Source organism: Cherax quadricarinatus, chromosome 80, assembly GCF_038502225.1.
Source record: "Cherax quadricarinatus isolate ZL_2023a chromosome 80, ASM3850222v1, whole genome shotgun sequence".
NCBI lineage: Eukaryota > Metazoa > Arthropoda > Malacostraca > Decapoda > Parastacidae > Cherax > Cherax quadricarinatus.
The window spans coordinates 16290939-16308807 of record NC_091371.1 but is presented as its reverse complement, the minus strand read 5'-3'; the positions used below and the strand labels follow the sequence as shown (position 1 = coordinate 16308807).

The 17869-nt window shown below is 38.5% G+C and overlaps 1 protein-coding gene across 1 annotated transcript in view; it reads right to left on the bottom strand.

Annotated features, from left to right (window-relative positions):
* nonC (serine/threonine-protein kinase Smg1) overlaps positions 1 to 17869 on the bottom strand; it is a 134974-nt gene that overhangs the window by 61887 nt on the left and 55218 nt on the right. The window contains exons 30-36 of the mRNA XM_070102179.1: positions 17310 to 17541; positions 16850 to 17020; positions 14274 to 14420; positions 11975 to 12131; positions 8443 to 8681; positions 5957 to 6184; positions 4587 to 4766 (exon numbers count right to left, since the gene is read on the bottom strand). Of these exons, the coding sequence (XP_069958280.1) occupies positions 4587 to 4766; positions 5957 to 6184; positions 8443 to 8681; positions 11975 to 12131; positions 14274 to 14420; positions 16850 to 17020; positions 17310 to 17541 (1354 nt within the window). The remainder of the gene's footprint in view (positions 1 to 4586; positions 4767 to 5956; positions 6185 to 8442; positions 8682 to 11974; positions 12132 to 14273; positions 14421 to 16849; positions 17021 to 17309; positions 17542 to 17869) is intronic.

The window sequence follows — 17869 nt, the reverse complement described above, 5'->3', positions numbered from 1 at the left end:
ACCCTGCTCACACTCCAACAGATCGTCAGGTCCCAAATACCATTCGTCTCCATTCACTCCTATCAAACACGCTCATGCACGCATGCTGGAAGTCCAAGCCCCTCGCCCACAAAACCTCCCTTACCCCTTCCTTCCAACCTTTTCGAAGACGACCCCTACCCCGCCTTCCTTCCCCTACAGATTTAAATGCTCTCCATGTCATTCTACTTTGATCTATTCTCTCTAAATGACCAAACCACCTCAACAACCCCTCTTCAGCCCTCTCACTAATACTTTTATTAACTCCACACCTTCTCCTAATTTCCACACTCTGAATTTTCTGCATAATATTTACACCACACATTGCCCTTAGACAGGACATCTCCACTGCCTCCAACCGTCTCCTCACTGCTGCATTCACAACCAAAGCTTCACACCCATATAAGATTGTTGGTACTACTATACTTTCATACATTCCCTTCTTTGCCTCCATAGATAATGTTTTTTGTCTCCACATATACCTCAACGCACCACTCACCTTCTTTCCCTCATCAATTCTATGATTAACCTCATCCTTCATAAATCCATCCGCTGACACGTCAACTCCCAAGTATCTGAAAACATTCACTTCTTCCATACTCCTCCTCCCTAATTTGATATCCAATTTTTCTTTATCTAAATCATTTGATACCCTCATCATCTTACTCTTTTCTATGTTCACTTTCAACTTTCTACCTTTACACACACTCCCAAACTCATCCACTAACCTTTGCAATTTTTCTTTAGAATCTCCCATGAGCACAGTATCATCAGCAAAAAGCTACTGTGTCAGTTCCCATTTTGTATTTGATTCCCCATAATTTAATCCCACCCCTCTCCCGAACACCCTAGCATTTACTTCTTTTACAACTCTATCTATAAATGCATTAAACAACTATGGTGACATTACACATCCCTGTCTCAGACCTACTTTTACTGGGAAGTAATCTCCTTCTCTTCTACACACCCTAACCTGAGCCTCACTATCCTCATAAAAACTCTTTACAGCATTTAGTAACTTACCACGTATTCCATATACTGTACTTGCAACATCTGCCACATTGCTCCCCTATCCACTCTATCATATGCCTTTTCTAAATCCATGCAATAAAAACTTCCCTACCTTTATCTAAATACTGTTCACATATATGCTTCAATGTAAATACTTGATCTACACATCCCCTACCCACTCTGAAACCTCCTTGCTCATCCGCAATCCTACATTCTGTTTTACCTCTAATTCTTTCAATTATAACCCTACCGTACACTTTTCCTTGTATACTCTGTAAACTTTTTTTTTTTTTTTTTAACACACTGGCCGATTCCCACCAAGGCAGGGTGGCCCGAAAAAGAAAAACTTTCACCATCATCCACTCCATCACTGTCTTGCCAGAAGGGTGCTTTACACTACAGTTTTTAAACTGCAACATTAACACCCCTCCTTCAGAGTGCAGGCACTGTACTTCCCATCTCCAGGACTCAAGTCCAGCCTGCCGGTTTCCCTGAATCCCTTCATAAATGCTACTTTGCTCACACTCCAACAGCACCTCAAGTATTAAAAACCATTTGTCTCCATTCACTCCTATCGAACACACTCACACATGCCCGCTGGAAGTCCAAGCCCCTCGCACACAAAACCTTTACCCCCTCCCTCCAACCTTTCCTAGGCCGACCCCTACCCCGCCTTCCTTCCACTACAGACTGATACACTCTGTAAACTTATTCCTCTATAATTTTTACAATCTCTTTTGTTCCCCTTCCCTTTATATAAAGGGACTATACATGCTCTCTGCCAATCCCTATGTACCTTCCCCTCTTTCATACATTTATTAAACAAAAATACCAACCACTCCAACACTATATCCCCCCCTGCTTTTAACATTTCTGTCATGATCCCGTCAGTTTCAGCTGCTTTACTCCCTTTCATTCTATGTAATGCCTCACGCACCTCCCCCACACTCACATTCTGTTCTTCTTCACTCCTAAAAGATGGTATACCTCCCTGGCCAGTGCATGAAATTACCGCTTCCCTTTCTTTGTTGACATTTAAAAGTTCCTCAAAATGTTCTCGCCATCTACCCAAAACCTCCATCTTCCCACCTACTAACTCCCCTACTCTGTTTTTAACTGACAAATCCATTTGTTCTCTAGGCTTTCTTAACTTGTTTAACTCACTCCAAAATTTTTCTTATTTTCATTAAAATTTCTTGACAGTGCCTCTCCCACTCTATCATCTGCTCTCCTTTTGCACTCTCTCACCACTCTCTTTACCTTTCTTTTACTCTCCATATACTCTACTCTTCTTATAACACTTCTGCTTTGTAAAAACCTCTCATAAGCTAATTTCTTCTCTTTTATCATACCCTTTACTTCATCATTCCACCAATCACTCCTCTTTCCTCCTGCACCCACCCTCCTATAAGCACAAACTTCTGCCCCACATTCTAATACTGCATTTTTAAAACCATTCCAACCCTCTTCAACCCCCCCACTACTCATACTTGCACCGGCCCACCTTTCTGCCAATAGTTGCTTATATCTCACCTGAACTTCCTCCTCCCTTAGTTTATACACTTTTACCTCCTTCTTGTTTGTTGTTGCCATTTTCCTCTTTTCCCATCTACCTCTTACTCTAACTGTAGCTACAACTAAATATGATCCGATATATCAGTTGCCCCTCCATAAATGTGTACATCCTGGAGCCTACCCATCAATCTTTTATCCACCAATACATAATCTAACAAACTACTTTCATTACGTGCTATATCATACCATGTATATTTATTTATCCTCTTCTTCATAAAATATGTATTACTTATTACCAAACCTCTTTCTACACATAGCTCAATTAAAGGCTCCCCATTTTCATTTACCCCTGGCACCCCAAATTTACCTACTACTCCCTCCACAACATTTTTGCCCACTTTAGCATTGAAATCCCCAACCACCATTACTCTCACACTTGGTTCAATACTCCCCACGCATTCACTCAACATTTCCCAAAATCTCTCTCTCTCTCTCCTCTACACTTCTCTCTTCTCCAGGTGCATATACACTTACTATAACCCACTTTTCACATCCAACCTTTATTTTACTCCACATAATCCTTGAATTAATACATTTATAGTCCCTCTTTTCCTGCCATAACTTATCCTTCAACATTATTGCTACTCCTTCTTTAGCTCTAACTCTATTTGAAACCCCTGACCTAATCCCATTTATTCCTCTCCACTGAAACTCACCCACCCCCTTCAGCTTTGTTTCACTTAAAGCCAGGACATCCAGCTTCTTCTCATTATTATTATTATTATTATCAGGAGTGCTAAACCCATAGGGATTAAACAGCACTTGTGTGTGGGGGGTTTGGAAAGCATTCAGGCTTAATTCAGGAAATTGGATCACAGATCCAATTTGCTAGATCAAGAGCCCCTCACTAGCATCAATTTACCTCCTTTGAGGAGTCTTAGTTCTAGAGAAACTATTACAATGCAAGAGTGCATGACAAAGATGGATTATAAGTAATATACAGTGGTACCTCGGGATATGAACTTATTTCATCCCAGAAGGCTGCTTGAGTGCCGATACCGAACGAATTTGTTCCAATAAGGGATAATGTAAATTAGATTAATATGTTTCAGACCCCCAAAAATACACTTACAAAAGCACTTACATAAATACACTTACATAATTTTTTGAGTTTTGAGCTGTTCGCATCCCGAGGTACCACTGTATATCTATATAGCATGGTGCACTTTTTACTCAGGTGAACACTATCAGTTAACACTCTGGCCATCTCCCACCAAGGTAGGGTGACCTGACAAAGAAGAAAACTTTCAATGTCACTCATTCAGTCACTGTCTTGCCACAAGGGTGCTGACATCACAGTTCCGATGACCCTCCAAACCACAATGTCACCACTCCTCCTTCAGAGTGCAGGCACTGTACTTTCCACCTCCAGGACTCAAGGCCATCTAACCGGCTTCCCTGAATCCCTTTATAAACATTACCTTGCTTACACTCCAACAGCACATCAAATCATAAAAACTACTTACCATTATAATTTTTTAATACCACCACACCAACCATCTACTACCAAGGAAGTGACCAAAAAAAATTAAATATTTCCCCATCATTCATTCAACATTTGTCTTGCCATAAGTGCACAGACATCACAATTTCAATGGCCCAATGCATATCACTGCCTCTCTTTTATCATAATCATTTAACATCACGAAATACTCTACCTTTCCAGTACCTCTCCTTCCATCTAACATCTCTCTTCTTTCTTTTTTAAATGCCATGTCTATTTGGTCCCTGTGCTTTCTCAACTTTTCAGTCCCTCCAAAACTGTTTCGTATTCTCGGCAAAATTTTATGATAAGATACTTATCCATTCTCTCATTGGCTTTCCATTTGCACTCCATCACCACTTATTTCATTTCTCTCTTTTTTGGGGGGATTTTAAAAATCTTTCATATTACAGTTTTTCTCCCTGGCCTTCCCCTAATTTATTCATCATATGCAACCTTTCATGAATATTTATTCTATTACTAATTCATATAAACTTGCTTGGTGTAACTGTCGTAACCCAGAGAGAGCGGCCTGAGGATCGAAGTAGCTTTCTGGTTCCCTTAGATTTGATAAGGCAGTTGAGATTTGTGAGCCATAAGTATCATGGAAGTGGTGCTCGTGTGGAGTCTCAGGGGGAGTGGAGGTAATGTCCGCCAGTTGATCCAGCACAAACAATAGCTGCAGAAGTGGTATGAATGTGTGAATGTCACAGTGTTATTACTGAAGTATGGAAATAATTAACTTTGACTATTTTGGGTTATTCTAGGTAATTTACACATGTTACTATGCAAAATAACCACAGGGGGAACTGAATGATAGTTTTAGGCCATGTGTTGCAATCAACACATCACCAGGAGGTTGCAATGTTGCAGAAATAGAGTAAGAAATGCAGGCAGATTCATTCAGGAGAAGGGTTCTCTCTAGAATAATCCCTTATTTACAATATGTATGTTACTATGCATGATAATTGCACTTATGTGTACCCGTACCTAAATAAACTTACTTCATGCAATAAGGAAATTAAAGAGACTAAAATTAAGTTGTTCTTCTTCTTTCTTTCAACACACCGGCCGTATCCCACCAAGGCGGGGTGGCCCAAAAGGAAAAACAAAAGTTTCTCCTTTCAAATTTAGCAACATATACAGGAGAAGGGGTTACTAGCCCCTTGCTCCTGGCATTTTAGTCACCACTTACGACATGCATGGCTTACGGAGGAAGAATTCTGTTCCACTTCCCCATGGAGATAAGAGAAAATAAACAAGAACAAGAACTAGTAAGAAAATAGAAGAAAACCCAGAGGGGTGTGTATATATATGCTTGTACATGTATGTGTAGTGTGACTTAAGTGTAAGTAGAAGTAGCAAGATGTACCTGAAATCTTGCATGTTTATGAGACAGAAAAAAAAAAAAGACTCCAGCAATCCTACCATCATATAAAACAATTACAGGCTTTTGTTTTACACTTGCTTGGCAGGATGGCAGTACCTCCTTGGGCAGCTGCTGTCTACCAACCTACTACCTAGGAAAGTGCTACATATCAAGATTATTTTTATTATTATACTCATGGGAAAGATACGAAACTCCTCAGGGGTAACACAGTGCTTGGGGTAATGTGAGGTAATTAGGCTTGATCAAAAAGGGAGGATAAGTCCAATTTCTTGGATCAAAAACTCCTAACTGGCATCAAAATAAAATGTGAGTAGTTATAATGAAGCTTCAATATTTTAAACTTACACTTCAGTGTCTTAAATGTAAGTACAGTGTTAAACTTAATCTTCAAGGTCTTAAATTTAAATGTCTTATTATAAAATTTGTCTCTTAAATGTTTTGTATTTCCACATTAACCCAAAGTAGAATACTTTACATACTGGTTTAAATATGATATCATATTTCTTTTTGACAAGCTGTTGCTTCTCTGTCTGTGAGAGTGACAGGTTGTTATTCAGTCGAGCTATCTCTGCTGTTAGCTGATGACATTTCCTAGACATGTCACTGTGATGCTGTGCCAATGTCCCAAGCCACAGTTCATCCCACAGCACAGTAATACGACGCAGCTCATGAACGAGCATTTGCACCTCGCTGATGCTAGATCCAATCTGGAAAAAGAGGTCATCTTACAGTTTACAAAAAGAAATCAGCATACAATAATTATAAATGCTTGACCACATAGGAATCATACATTATTATTATTATTATTAACTTTTCATTCAGTGAGGGGGAGTGCTGAACCTTTTATATAAAGGTCATACAGAACCTGGAACAATGGGAAGCAATTGGGCTCAATCCACGGAAGAGAAGGGAAGGTCCAATTTCCTGATCATGAGCCCCTCAGGGAACCTCCCTTTAGTGGGTAAGTATCATACAGAGACTGGGAAATGAAAGGTAATCAAATCTGACCAAATTCTCTGGATCATGAGTCCTATACTGGCATCAAAGCACTACTCTCCTTGAATGAAAGTTAGTGAATAAATATGTACTAGATCAAGTTATTACAAAATGTAGAACATTCTGTATCCCTAGGTAGAAACAAGGCGTGTTCCTTCAATGATCTACAGTTTCCACAACAGAAGTTTTTGATGCAGTAGAAATCACTGACATTTTACATACAAAATATTAATAAAAGGGAAAATAAAACATAGATCTGAAGATTTTATTCTTTTAACTTAACGTTGGCTCATTCCACCTTTAATTTTAATCACTTGTTTATGTCTTGAAGGAACATTATCCGAAAGATCTTGAAATCATCACTTGTTAATAGGGTTTGTGGACAGAGAGATGGCAGAAGGAAACAACTGTAAACTCTATTATAGAGGCATATATTTGGTAAATATGGAAGAGCCCAGCCTTCACATCTGCTCACTGCTATACCTAGTCGAGTTCTGAGGCAGAGGGCTATGGCCTAGCTGGCTGGTTCCAGTGGAAGTCACACAACCAAAACTTGGCCAGAGAGCCTGCCTATAAATGGTATTAGGAAATCTATAGATGAGCACACTACACAAATAATACTGTTGACATACTGTCCACTGTTAGCCAATGTACTTCTTTTGCCAGGACCAAAACAAAAGCCTTTTCTTCCATGCTAAGCTTACAAGGGGCCCCATTACGATCACTGGTAACCAAAATATAAGCTGTCGAACAATCCAACATGAAAGTCCAACATGTGGGTCGAGAGTGCACGAATATGCAGCCCCCTACAGCAATGCGAGAGCTGCCTGACATACAATCAGCCTCAATAACACTGGTCATATGCAAATGCACAAGAAAACAGCAAACCATTGAAATTCATCGGTGTTTTATGATGTTGGTCTGATGATTTCTTTTGCAAGAACTGTACGATAAACATAGGAAATACCTATGATTGATACAATGTGAGAAGGATAAACCATGACTTCAAGTTAAGGAAACTTCTAAATATCTTGGAATCAAAAGTTAACACTCATTAAGAACTGATAGAAAACCTCATTAGAGGGATATGTAAAGAAATGTCAGCAAAGAAATACCAGTTATGGACTGGGCTCATGATGTTTCACTTTTATTATTCATTGAGGGCTTACAAAGTGAAAGACTGAATGGGACATTCTAATGTTATAACTTCTAGCTCTCCTGTTATCATTTAGAAGTCTCATGCTATGGCTTGAGATTCTCTTGTAATTGCTTGGGATTCTTCTGTTATGGTTTGCAATTCTCCAATCATAGTTTTTGGTTCACCCATTATCTTTGGATTTACAATGCTTCATTTTGTAAACCCTCAGTAAAAGATAATAAATAAACAAAAAATAATAAATCCAGATCATAAGAGGAAAATATCCTTATCACTTTAAATTCTTCTTCTTTCAACAAACCGGCCGTATCCCACCAAGGCAGGGTGGCCCAAAAAGAAAAATGAAAGTTTCTCTTTTTAAATTTAGTAATTTATACAGGAGAAGGGGTTACTAGCCCCTTGCTCCCGGCATTTTAGTCGCCTCTTACAACACGCATGGCTTACGGAGGAATAATTCTGTTCCACTTCCCCATGGAGATAAAAGGAAATAAACAAGAACAAGAACTAGAAAGAAAATAGAAGAAAACTCAGAGGGGTATGTATATATATGCTTGTACATGTATGTGTAGTGTGACCTAAGTGTAAGTAGAAGTAGCAAGATGTACCTGAAATCTTGCATGTTTATGAGACAGAAAAAAGACACCAGCAATCCTACCATCATCACTTTAAATATCACTGCATTTTTATCAACATTCACAAAAAAGCAAAAGAAAAGAATTTCAGGTCTTGGAAATCCTTACACTACATTTCCATGTTTTTTCATTCAAAGGTAAAATGAGTTATTAATTATTAAACCTTTTAGAATAAATTTACCTGCTTTGTCAGTGTGTCTACCAAAGCAGAGAAACAATTTCGCATCAGCGTTCTTCTTTCTTGCTCCTCAGTTGACTCTGAAATAAGCTCCTCCTCCTCCTCTTCCTCCTCCTCTTCCTCTTCCTCTACCTGGTCATATTCTTCTTCCTCCTCTTCCTCTTCATCTTCCTCCTCATCTCCTAAGGCATGTTTCATTTTTCTTCTAAGTTGCCCTTTGTGCAAATATTTTGCTAACATATCTGTAGAAAGAGATTTGGTAATAAGTAATACATATTTTATGAAAAAGAGGATAAATAAATATACAAGGTATGATGTAGCACGTAATGAAAGTAGTTTATTAGATTATGTATTGGTGGATAAAAGGTTGATGGGTAGGCTCCAGGATGTACATGTTTATAGAGGGGCAACTGATATATCGGATCATTATTTAGTTGTAGCTACAGTTAGAGTAAGAGGTAGATGGGAAAAGAGGAAGGTGGCAACAACAAGTAAGAAGGAGGTGAAAGTGTATAAACTAAGGGAGGAGGAAGTTCGGGCGAGATATAAGCGACTATTGGCAGAAAGGTGGGCTAGTGCAAAGATGAGTAGTGGGGGGGTTGAAGAGGGTTGGAATAGTTTTAAAAATGCAGTATTAGAATGTGGGGCAGAAGTTTGTGGTTATAGGAGGGTGGGGGCAGGAGGAAAGAGGAGTGATTGGTGGAATAATGAAGTAAAGGGTGTGATAAAAGAGAAAAAGGAAGCTTATGAGAGGTTTTTACAAAGCAGAAGTGTTATAAGAAGAGCAGAGTATATGGAGAGTAAAAGAAAGGTGAAGAGAGTGGTGAGAGAGTGCAAAAAGAGAGCAGATGATAGAGTGGGAGAGGCAATGTCAAGAAATTTTAATGAAAATAAGAAAAAATTTTAGAGTGAGTTAAACAAGTTAAGAAAGCCTAGGGAAAGTATGGATTTTTCAGTTAAAAACAGAGTAGGGGAGTTAGTAGATGGGGAGATGGAGGTACAGTGGACCCCCGGTTAACGATATTTTTTCATTCCAGAAGTATGTTCAGGTGCCAGTACTGACCGAATTTGTTCCCATAAGGAATATTGAGAAGTAGATTAGTCCATTTCAGACCCCCAAACATACACGTACAAACGCACTTACATAAATACACTTACATAATTGATCGCATTGGGAGGTGATCGTTATGCGGGGGTCCACTGTATTAGGTAGATGGCGAGAATATTTTGAGGAACTTTTAAATGTTAAGGAAGAAAGAGAGGCAGCAATTTCATGCACTGGTCAGGGAGGTATACCATCTTTTAGGAGTGAAGAAGAGCAGAATGTAAGTGTGGGGGAGGTATGTGAGGCATTACGTAAAATGAAAGGGGGTAAAGCAGCTGGAACTGATGGGATCATGACAGAAATGTTAAAAGCAGGGGGGGATATAGTGTTGGAGTGGTTGGTACTTTTGTTTAATAAATGTATGAAAGAGGGGAAGGTACCTAGGGATTGGCAGAGAGCATGTATAGTCCCTTTATATAAAGGGAAAGGGAACAAAAGAGACTGTAAAAATTATAGAGGAATAAGTTTACCGAGTATACCAGGAAAAGTGTACGGTAGGGTTATAATTGAAAGACTTAGAAGTAAGACAGAATGTAGGATTGCGGATGAGCAAGGAGGTTTCAGAGTGGGTAGGGGATGTGTAGATCAAGTGTTTACATTGAAGCATATATGTGAACAGTATTTAGATAAAGGTAGGGAAGTTTTTATTGCATTTATGGATTTAGAAAAGGCATATGATAGAGTGGATAGAGGAGCAATGTGGCAGATGTTGCAAGTATATGGAATAGGTGGTAAGTTACTAAATGCTGTAAAGAGTTTTTATGAGGATAGTGAGGCTCAGGTTAGGGTGTGTAGAAGAGAGGGAGACTACGTCCCGGTAAAAGTAGGTCTTAGACAGGGATGTGTAATGTCACCATGGTTGTTTAATATATTTATAGATGGGGTTGTAAAGGAAGTAAATGCTAGGGTGTTCGGGAGAGGGGTGGGATTAAATTTTGGGGAATCAAATTCAAAATGGGAATTGACACAGTTACTTTTTGCTGATGATACTGTGCTTATGGGAGATTCTAAAGAAAAATTGCCAAGGTTAGTGGATGAGTTTGGGAATGTGTGTAAAGGTAGAAAGTTGAAAGTGAACATAGAAAAGAGTAAGGTGATGAGGGTATCAAATGATTTAGATAAAGAAAAATTGGATATCAAATTGGGGAGGAGGAGTATGGAAGAAGTGAATGTTTTCAGATACTTGGGAGTTGACGTGTCGGCGGATGGATTTATGAAGGATGAGGTTAATCATAGAATTGATGAGGGAAAAAAAGGCGAGTGGTGCGTTGAGGTATATGTGGAGTCAAAAAACGTTATCTATGGAGGCAAAGAAGGGAATGTATGAAAGTATAGTAGTACCAACACTCTTATATGGGTGTGAAGCTTGGGTGGTAAATGCAGCAGCGAGGAGACGGTTGGAGGCAGTGGAGATGTCCTGTTTAAGGGCAATGTGTGGTGTAAATATTATGCAGAAAATTCGGAGTGTGGAAATTAGGAAAAGGTGTGGAGTTAATAAAAGTATTAGTCAGAGGGCAGAAGAGGGGTTGTTGAGGTGGTTTGGTCATTTAGAGAGAATGGATCAAAGTAGAATGACAAGGAAAGCATATAAATCTATAGGGGAAGGAAGGCGGGGTAGGGGTCGTCCTCGAAAGGGTTGGAGAGAGGGGGTAAAGGAGGTTTTGTGGGCAAGGGGCTTGGACTTCCAGCAAGTGTGCATGAGCGTGTTAGATAGGAGTGAATGGAGACGAATGGTACTTGGGACCTGACGATCTGTTGGTGTGAGCAGGGTAATATTTAGTGAAGGGATTCAGGGAAACCGGTTATTTTCATATAGTCGGACTCGAGTCCTGGAAATGGGAAGTACAATGCCTGCACTTTAAAGGGGGGGTTTGGGATATTGGTAGTTTGGAGGGATATGTTGTGTATCTTTATATGTGTATGCTTCTAAACTGTTGTATTCTGAGCACCTCTGCAAAAACAGTGATAATGTGTGAGTGTGGTGAATGTGTTGAATGATGATGAAAGTATTTTCTTTTCGGGATTTTCTTTCTTTTTTGGGTCACCCTGCCTCGGTGGGAGACGGCCGACTTGTTGAAAAAAAAAAAAAAAAATCTGTAAAATTCCACATGTGGCTTAATTAAAAACAGAGTCTGCATTCATAACCATTTCTGATCTTAAAAGTACAAAAGCTACTGGTAAAAGTAAACAAATATAGAAGAAAAAATATATTACTCAGCAGAAACAGGTAGTGAATTTGGAGAGATTAACAAATATTACAAGTACAAGGACACTTGTATTTCTCTCATCTTATGAAACAGATTGAAACATTGTCCCAAATACAAGTTTTTTCTGCAGCTTGTGCCACTGTCATCATACTTATTGGCAACATGCCATTTCACTCAATTTAAATCACAACCACAACTCACAGGTAAAAAAACTAATAAATACCAGTTAAAGAAGCTTGATTTGCAGCAACATTCCCACCAGCTGATCCTACTACTGCAGGGAACACAATAAGATGTGGAAAATCCTCCGCCAACCGGCAAAGAAGTTCTGAGATGCTCCCTCGTACATACGGCTCAGGATGATTCAAGCGTGCAAATAACTTAAGGGAAGATATAATATCACTATGTTAACAAATTATTATAACTAATTCAGCAATATCATATAATAACATGTGCTACAAATACTAATAAATATCTCTGTTAAAATACAGGTACAGCATTTTTTCAGTACAGTGGTACCTCAGTTTTCATCATTAATTCATTCTAGAAAGTCTGACGAAAACCGAATTTGACGAAAACTGAAGCAATGTTTCCCATAAGAAATAATGTAAAATCCAATTAATCCATTCCAGACACCCAAAATTATTAACAAAAAATACATTTTATAGAGAATAACTATAGTTTTACACACAGAAAACAATGAGAAATAAATATAAAGGACTAATGAAATGGATAAATGAACATATAACATCACTTTTACCATTATTGAAGACTCTTGTTGGTGTATCGAAAACACAAGGAGGGGAGAGGTTATTGGTTGGAAGGGAAATCCCCCTCCATAAGGACTTCAGGTATCAAGTCCCTATCTGGGGTTACTTACCTTCTTTGTCTTTTACTGGCACTGGACCCCTATCGCACAAACAATCTGTCTGGAGAGGTCTGCTTCTGGCGTCTCTTTAAGATTTGCTTAAAATGGGACAAAGCATTGTCACTGAACATACTGCAGACACAGCTTGCAACAGCTTTGTTAGGGTGATATTTCTCCACAAACCTTTGCAACACACTCCACTTTGCACACATGTCCTTAATCACTGAAGAAGGCACATTCTCTCCTGTGTCTTCCTCCTCCTCTGAAGCAATTTCCTCAGCTGCAATCTGTTGCTGTTCCAGTTGAAGATGTTGCAGCTCTTCAGTGATTAGCTCATCCCTGTGGTTGTCCACCAACTCTTCCACATCTTGGCCACTCACATCCAACCCCACACTTTGCTACGAGTTCTTTCTTGAATTCTCTCGTGTTTCTCGCCTCCTTTACCAAAGGCCTGGCACTTGGAACTTTCTTTGGCCCCATGGTGGCTTATTTAGCAGTCGCACTCGATAAACAAGCACAAAAAACAATGGATTATTACGAAATGTTTCGGATGAACACGCAGGGTAATGCTCACTTGACAAGAAACAAAGCCAGACTGACTCAGAACACGTGGGATGCTTTGTGTGGGCGCGGGCAGGCGGACACATTCAGTACAGTGGACCGACGAAAATCGAGGTGATGAACAAAAACTGGGACAAACTTTTGACGAAAAAAGTCATTGAAAACCGAATTCAACGAAAACCAGGGCAAACAAAAACTGAGGTTCCACTGTACCAGCTGTCTCCCACCAAGGCAGTGTGACCCAAAAAAAAGAAAAAACTAAAAAGCTTTTCTTCTTTTTACATTTAGTAATTTATACAGGAGAAGTGGTTACTAGCCCCTTGCTTCCAGCATTGTAGTTGCCTCTTATGGCTTAAGGAGGAAATATTCTTTTCCACTTCCCTATGGAGAGTTATAGTATTGTACTATCTTCTCCTTCTACATTCTTAAGAGAATTACAGTACCTACATTTTATCAGTACATACATGAAAGATTTTTTTTTTATGGCCCAAACCCCCAGTATTTTTTTTAAATGCTACAGGATGGAAAAATATTTGTACTGAAATCCTGGTCCTAGTTTGTAATAAATTTTTTTTTGGAAAAGTCCAAAAACTAGAATCTGAAAGAATCTGGATAGCAACAGTACTGTCAGTGTTCCTTAGTGGGTTGTCTGGCACACTGTCTGACAAACACTGGTTTAAACACTTTGTGTCCTGGCAATTCTTCAAAATTTGTCCTAAGCACTGATTGGTTATTAGGAAAATATGGTCCACAACCTACATATGAAAAATAGACAATATTCTGGCCTGTTGGGAGCAAGGGAGTAGTAACCTGTATAATTACTAAATGTAAAAAGAAGAAATTTTTTTTTCTTTTTTTTGGGGGGCCACCCTGCCTCGGTGGGAGATGGCTGGAATTAGAAAAGAAAAAATTTGGCCTGTCCTAAACCATTATTGAGTCAAGACCAGACTGATATACATATCAAGTTTTTTGTGATACATTTATGAATAAGTATATAAAAATGAGTCCAGTCATTAAAAATTCCATACATACATGTACTATGGACTGTATTATTGTAATAATGTTAAAAAATAATCAAGCACAAATGTGGCACCTGTGGAATGATAGTCTTCCATGGTCGTGTAGGTGTTTCAGCCAAACCCTTCTCCAACACTTCTCTGAGCTCAGAAGCATGCTTAACCATGAGCCGCAGAAGACGCAAGGTTGATACTGTACACTGATCTGCGTGACTTACTGAAAACTGAAAAATATATATACACCTATATAATGATATACAGTACTTCATTCAGATTTTACATGTTTATATATCAGTACTTAACAAGATAAAAGTTTCTTTAACCCTTTAACCATGTCTGACGTACTAGCACTCACTGCTGTTGCCAATTAGTGATCATTTTTTCACCAAATTCAACACACCACAAAATCGTAAGTTTTTACCAGATTTTGCTCATTTTAGTCTTACTCAGTTCAGAAAGACAAACTCTTATCTACATAATTATAAGAAAAAATATTTTTTTATTTTTCAAAATCTTCCCACAGGTAAAGGGTTAAATACAGTGGTACCTCAGGATATTAACTTATTTAATTCCAAAAGGCTGTTCGAGTGCTGATACCGAATGAATCTGATCCCATAAGGAATAAAGTAAATTAGATTAATCCGTTTCAGACCCCCAAAAATAAACTTACAAAAGCACTTACATAAATACGCTTACATAATTGTTCACGTTTTGAGCTGTTCGTATCCCGAGGTACCACTGTATTAGGAACTTAGCAAAATAATATCTAATATTAGATATTAAAGAGTGACGTACATACAATAAAATAGTTTGAAATATGTCAAAGTTATTTTGCATCATAATGCATGAAAATATAAACTAATCCATTGTTTAATGTGTAATTTCAATTGTCTTGAATACAGTTCAACTGTTTTTACCATTTAATGTTGATAAACAGGTAAGCCAAGTGGAAAAATATTTATGTTTTCAAGAATATCTATATTTTTTTTTTTTTTTTTTTTTTTTTTTTTTCAACAAGTCGGCCGTCTCCCACCAAGGCAGGGTGACCCAAAAAAAAGAAAGAAAATCCCCAAAAAGAAAATACTTTCATCATCATTCAACACTTTCACCACACTCGCACATTATCACTGTTTTTGCAGAGGTGCTCAGAATACAACAGTCTAGAAGCATACACACATAAAGATACACAACATATCCCTCCAAACTGCCAATATCCCAAACCCCTCCTTTAAAGTGCAGGCATTGTACTTCCCATTTCCAGGACTCAAGTCCGACTATATGAAAATAACCGGTTTCCCTGAATCCCTTCACTAAATATTACCCTGCTCACACTCCAACAGATTGTCAGGTCCCAAGTACCATTCGTCTCCATTCACTCCTATCTAACACGCTCACGCACGCTTGCTGGAAGTCCAAGCCCCTTACCCACAAAACCTCCTTTACCCCCTCTCTCCAACCCTTTCGAGGACGACCCCTACCCCGCCTTCCTTCCCCTATAGATTTATATGCTTTCCATGTCATTCTACTTTGATCCATTCTCTCTAAATGACCAAACCACCTCAACAACCCCTCTTCTGCCCTCTGACTAATACTTTTATTAACTCCACACCTTCTCCTAATTTCCACACTCCGAATTTTCTGCATAATATTTACACCACACATTGCCCTTAAACAGGACATCTCCACTGCCTCCAACCGTCTCCTCGCTGCTGCATTTACCACCCAAGCTTCACACCCATATAAGAGTGTTGGTACTACTATACTTTCATACATTCCCTTCTTTGCCTCCATAGATAACGTTTTTTGACTCCACATATGATTTTCTATAATTTATATTTATAAGAGCATCAACCCTTTCACTGTCAGAACCCCCGAAATTAAAAGTGTTCACAGTGTCAGCATTTAAAAAATTTTTTTTTGATTCTGAAATGATAGAGAATCTTTTTTGGATGGTAATGACACCAAAAATAAGAAATTTGATGGAAAACCTATGCAATACACACTCACAACAAAGACCCAGTGTCTCACATCTAGGCCAAAATTTACCACTCACAGGTTATCTGAGGGAACTGAGCTCAAAGTGTAGATCTACATAAGTGATCCTTACATCAATAACATAGACCTATGTATGAGACAGTGAATGGGTCTAAAGTCACAAACTGTTTCCGAGTCAAACAATGTTTAAAGTTTCAAATCAGAGGTCTTATGCTAATCCAGAAACTGAATGGAACAAGGTAAAAAGAAAAAATGGTAAATCTTCTTCTTTCAATGCATTGGCCGCATCCCACTGAGGCAGGGTGGCCCAAAAAGAAAAACGAAAGTTTCTCTTTTTAAATTTAGTAATTCATACAGGAGAAGGGGTTACTAGCCCCTTGCTCCTGGCATTTTAGTCACCTCTCATGCAATGTATGGCTTACAGAAGAAGAATTCTGTTCTAATTCCCCATGGAGATAAGAGGAAATGAACAAGAACTAGTAAGAAAATAGAAGAAAACCCAGAGGGGTGTGTATATATATATGCTTGTACATGTATGTGTAATGTGACCTAAGTGTTAGTAGAAGTAGCAAGGTGTACCTGAAATCTTGCATGTTTATAAGAAAATGGAAAATGAATAAAATAAATTCTCCTGGGGTATCTAATAATCATTACTTACTCCATGACTAGTCTTCAGAAATCGGAAGTAAGCTTTAGCAGCTGCAATGAGAACAGTGTAGTGCCTCTCCTGAACTGCTCTGTAAACTTCAACTAAACGGGAACTGAGGTCTGCAATCAAACTGCTTGACAAACCCCAACACTGCAGTGTTGTTGTGATCTGAGCAGTCACCTAAAAATATATGTGTATAAATGATAATTAAAGATTAATGGAATTACAATAAAAGTAAAAGTTAAACTTTGGATGAAAAGATTGTTAATTACTAGGTTTCAAGCAAATGACTTCATGTGAATCATTATGGCTTCATATCAATTAGACCAATCAGATCAAGTTTACAGAACTGAGAAAAAGCTGTATTAACAATACATATGTTAAAATTGAACATGAATTATTGTTTATTATTAACAGGGACATACGTAAATGGTTCTTCATCCCTAAATTACTAATTTTGCTGCCATACCTGGTGGAATCCCTGTACTTCCTCAAGTCGTAGGTCTTCTTCCTCTTCCTCTTGTGTGTCTTGTCCTGGTCTCATATTTGCCAACAATAAGCACATCTCCTCCACTTTCTCCTGACAATCGCCAGATTCTAAGCCGATTACTGGGGCAAGAATTTCTTCTATACGTTTACGATCAACCTCCGAGAGTTGGCTGTCATTGGTGCTGCTATGCTCTAGGATTTTTCTCCCCCATCTAGTGAGATCATACTATATGCACTATACTGAAATACCTACATTATTTTTATTTAAATTTAAAACTCTTCAGCGCTGAATGCACAAAATACAAAGCACAGCATATATTTTTTCTGACCAATATATAGAGTATACAATGCACAGTATTACATTATACAGTGTGATTCAATATTCTGTGTATATGAAGCTGAACTTTTATTTTGAACTGTATGAGGTAGGTAGGCCTATACAAGTGCATGCCATCACTCACCAGGCTCCATGGATCAACAGCAATGAATGCATAATACAATTCCTCACAAATGATGTAAATGGCAAGTAACTTCCATCCT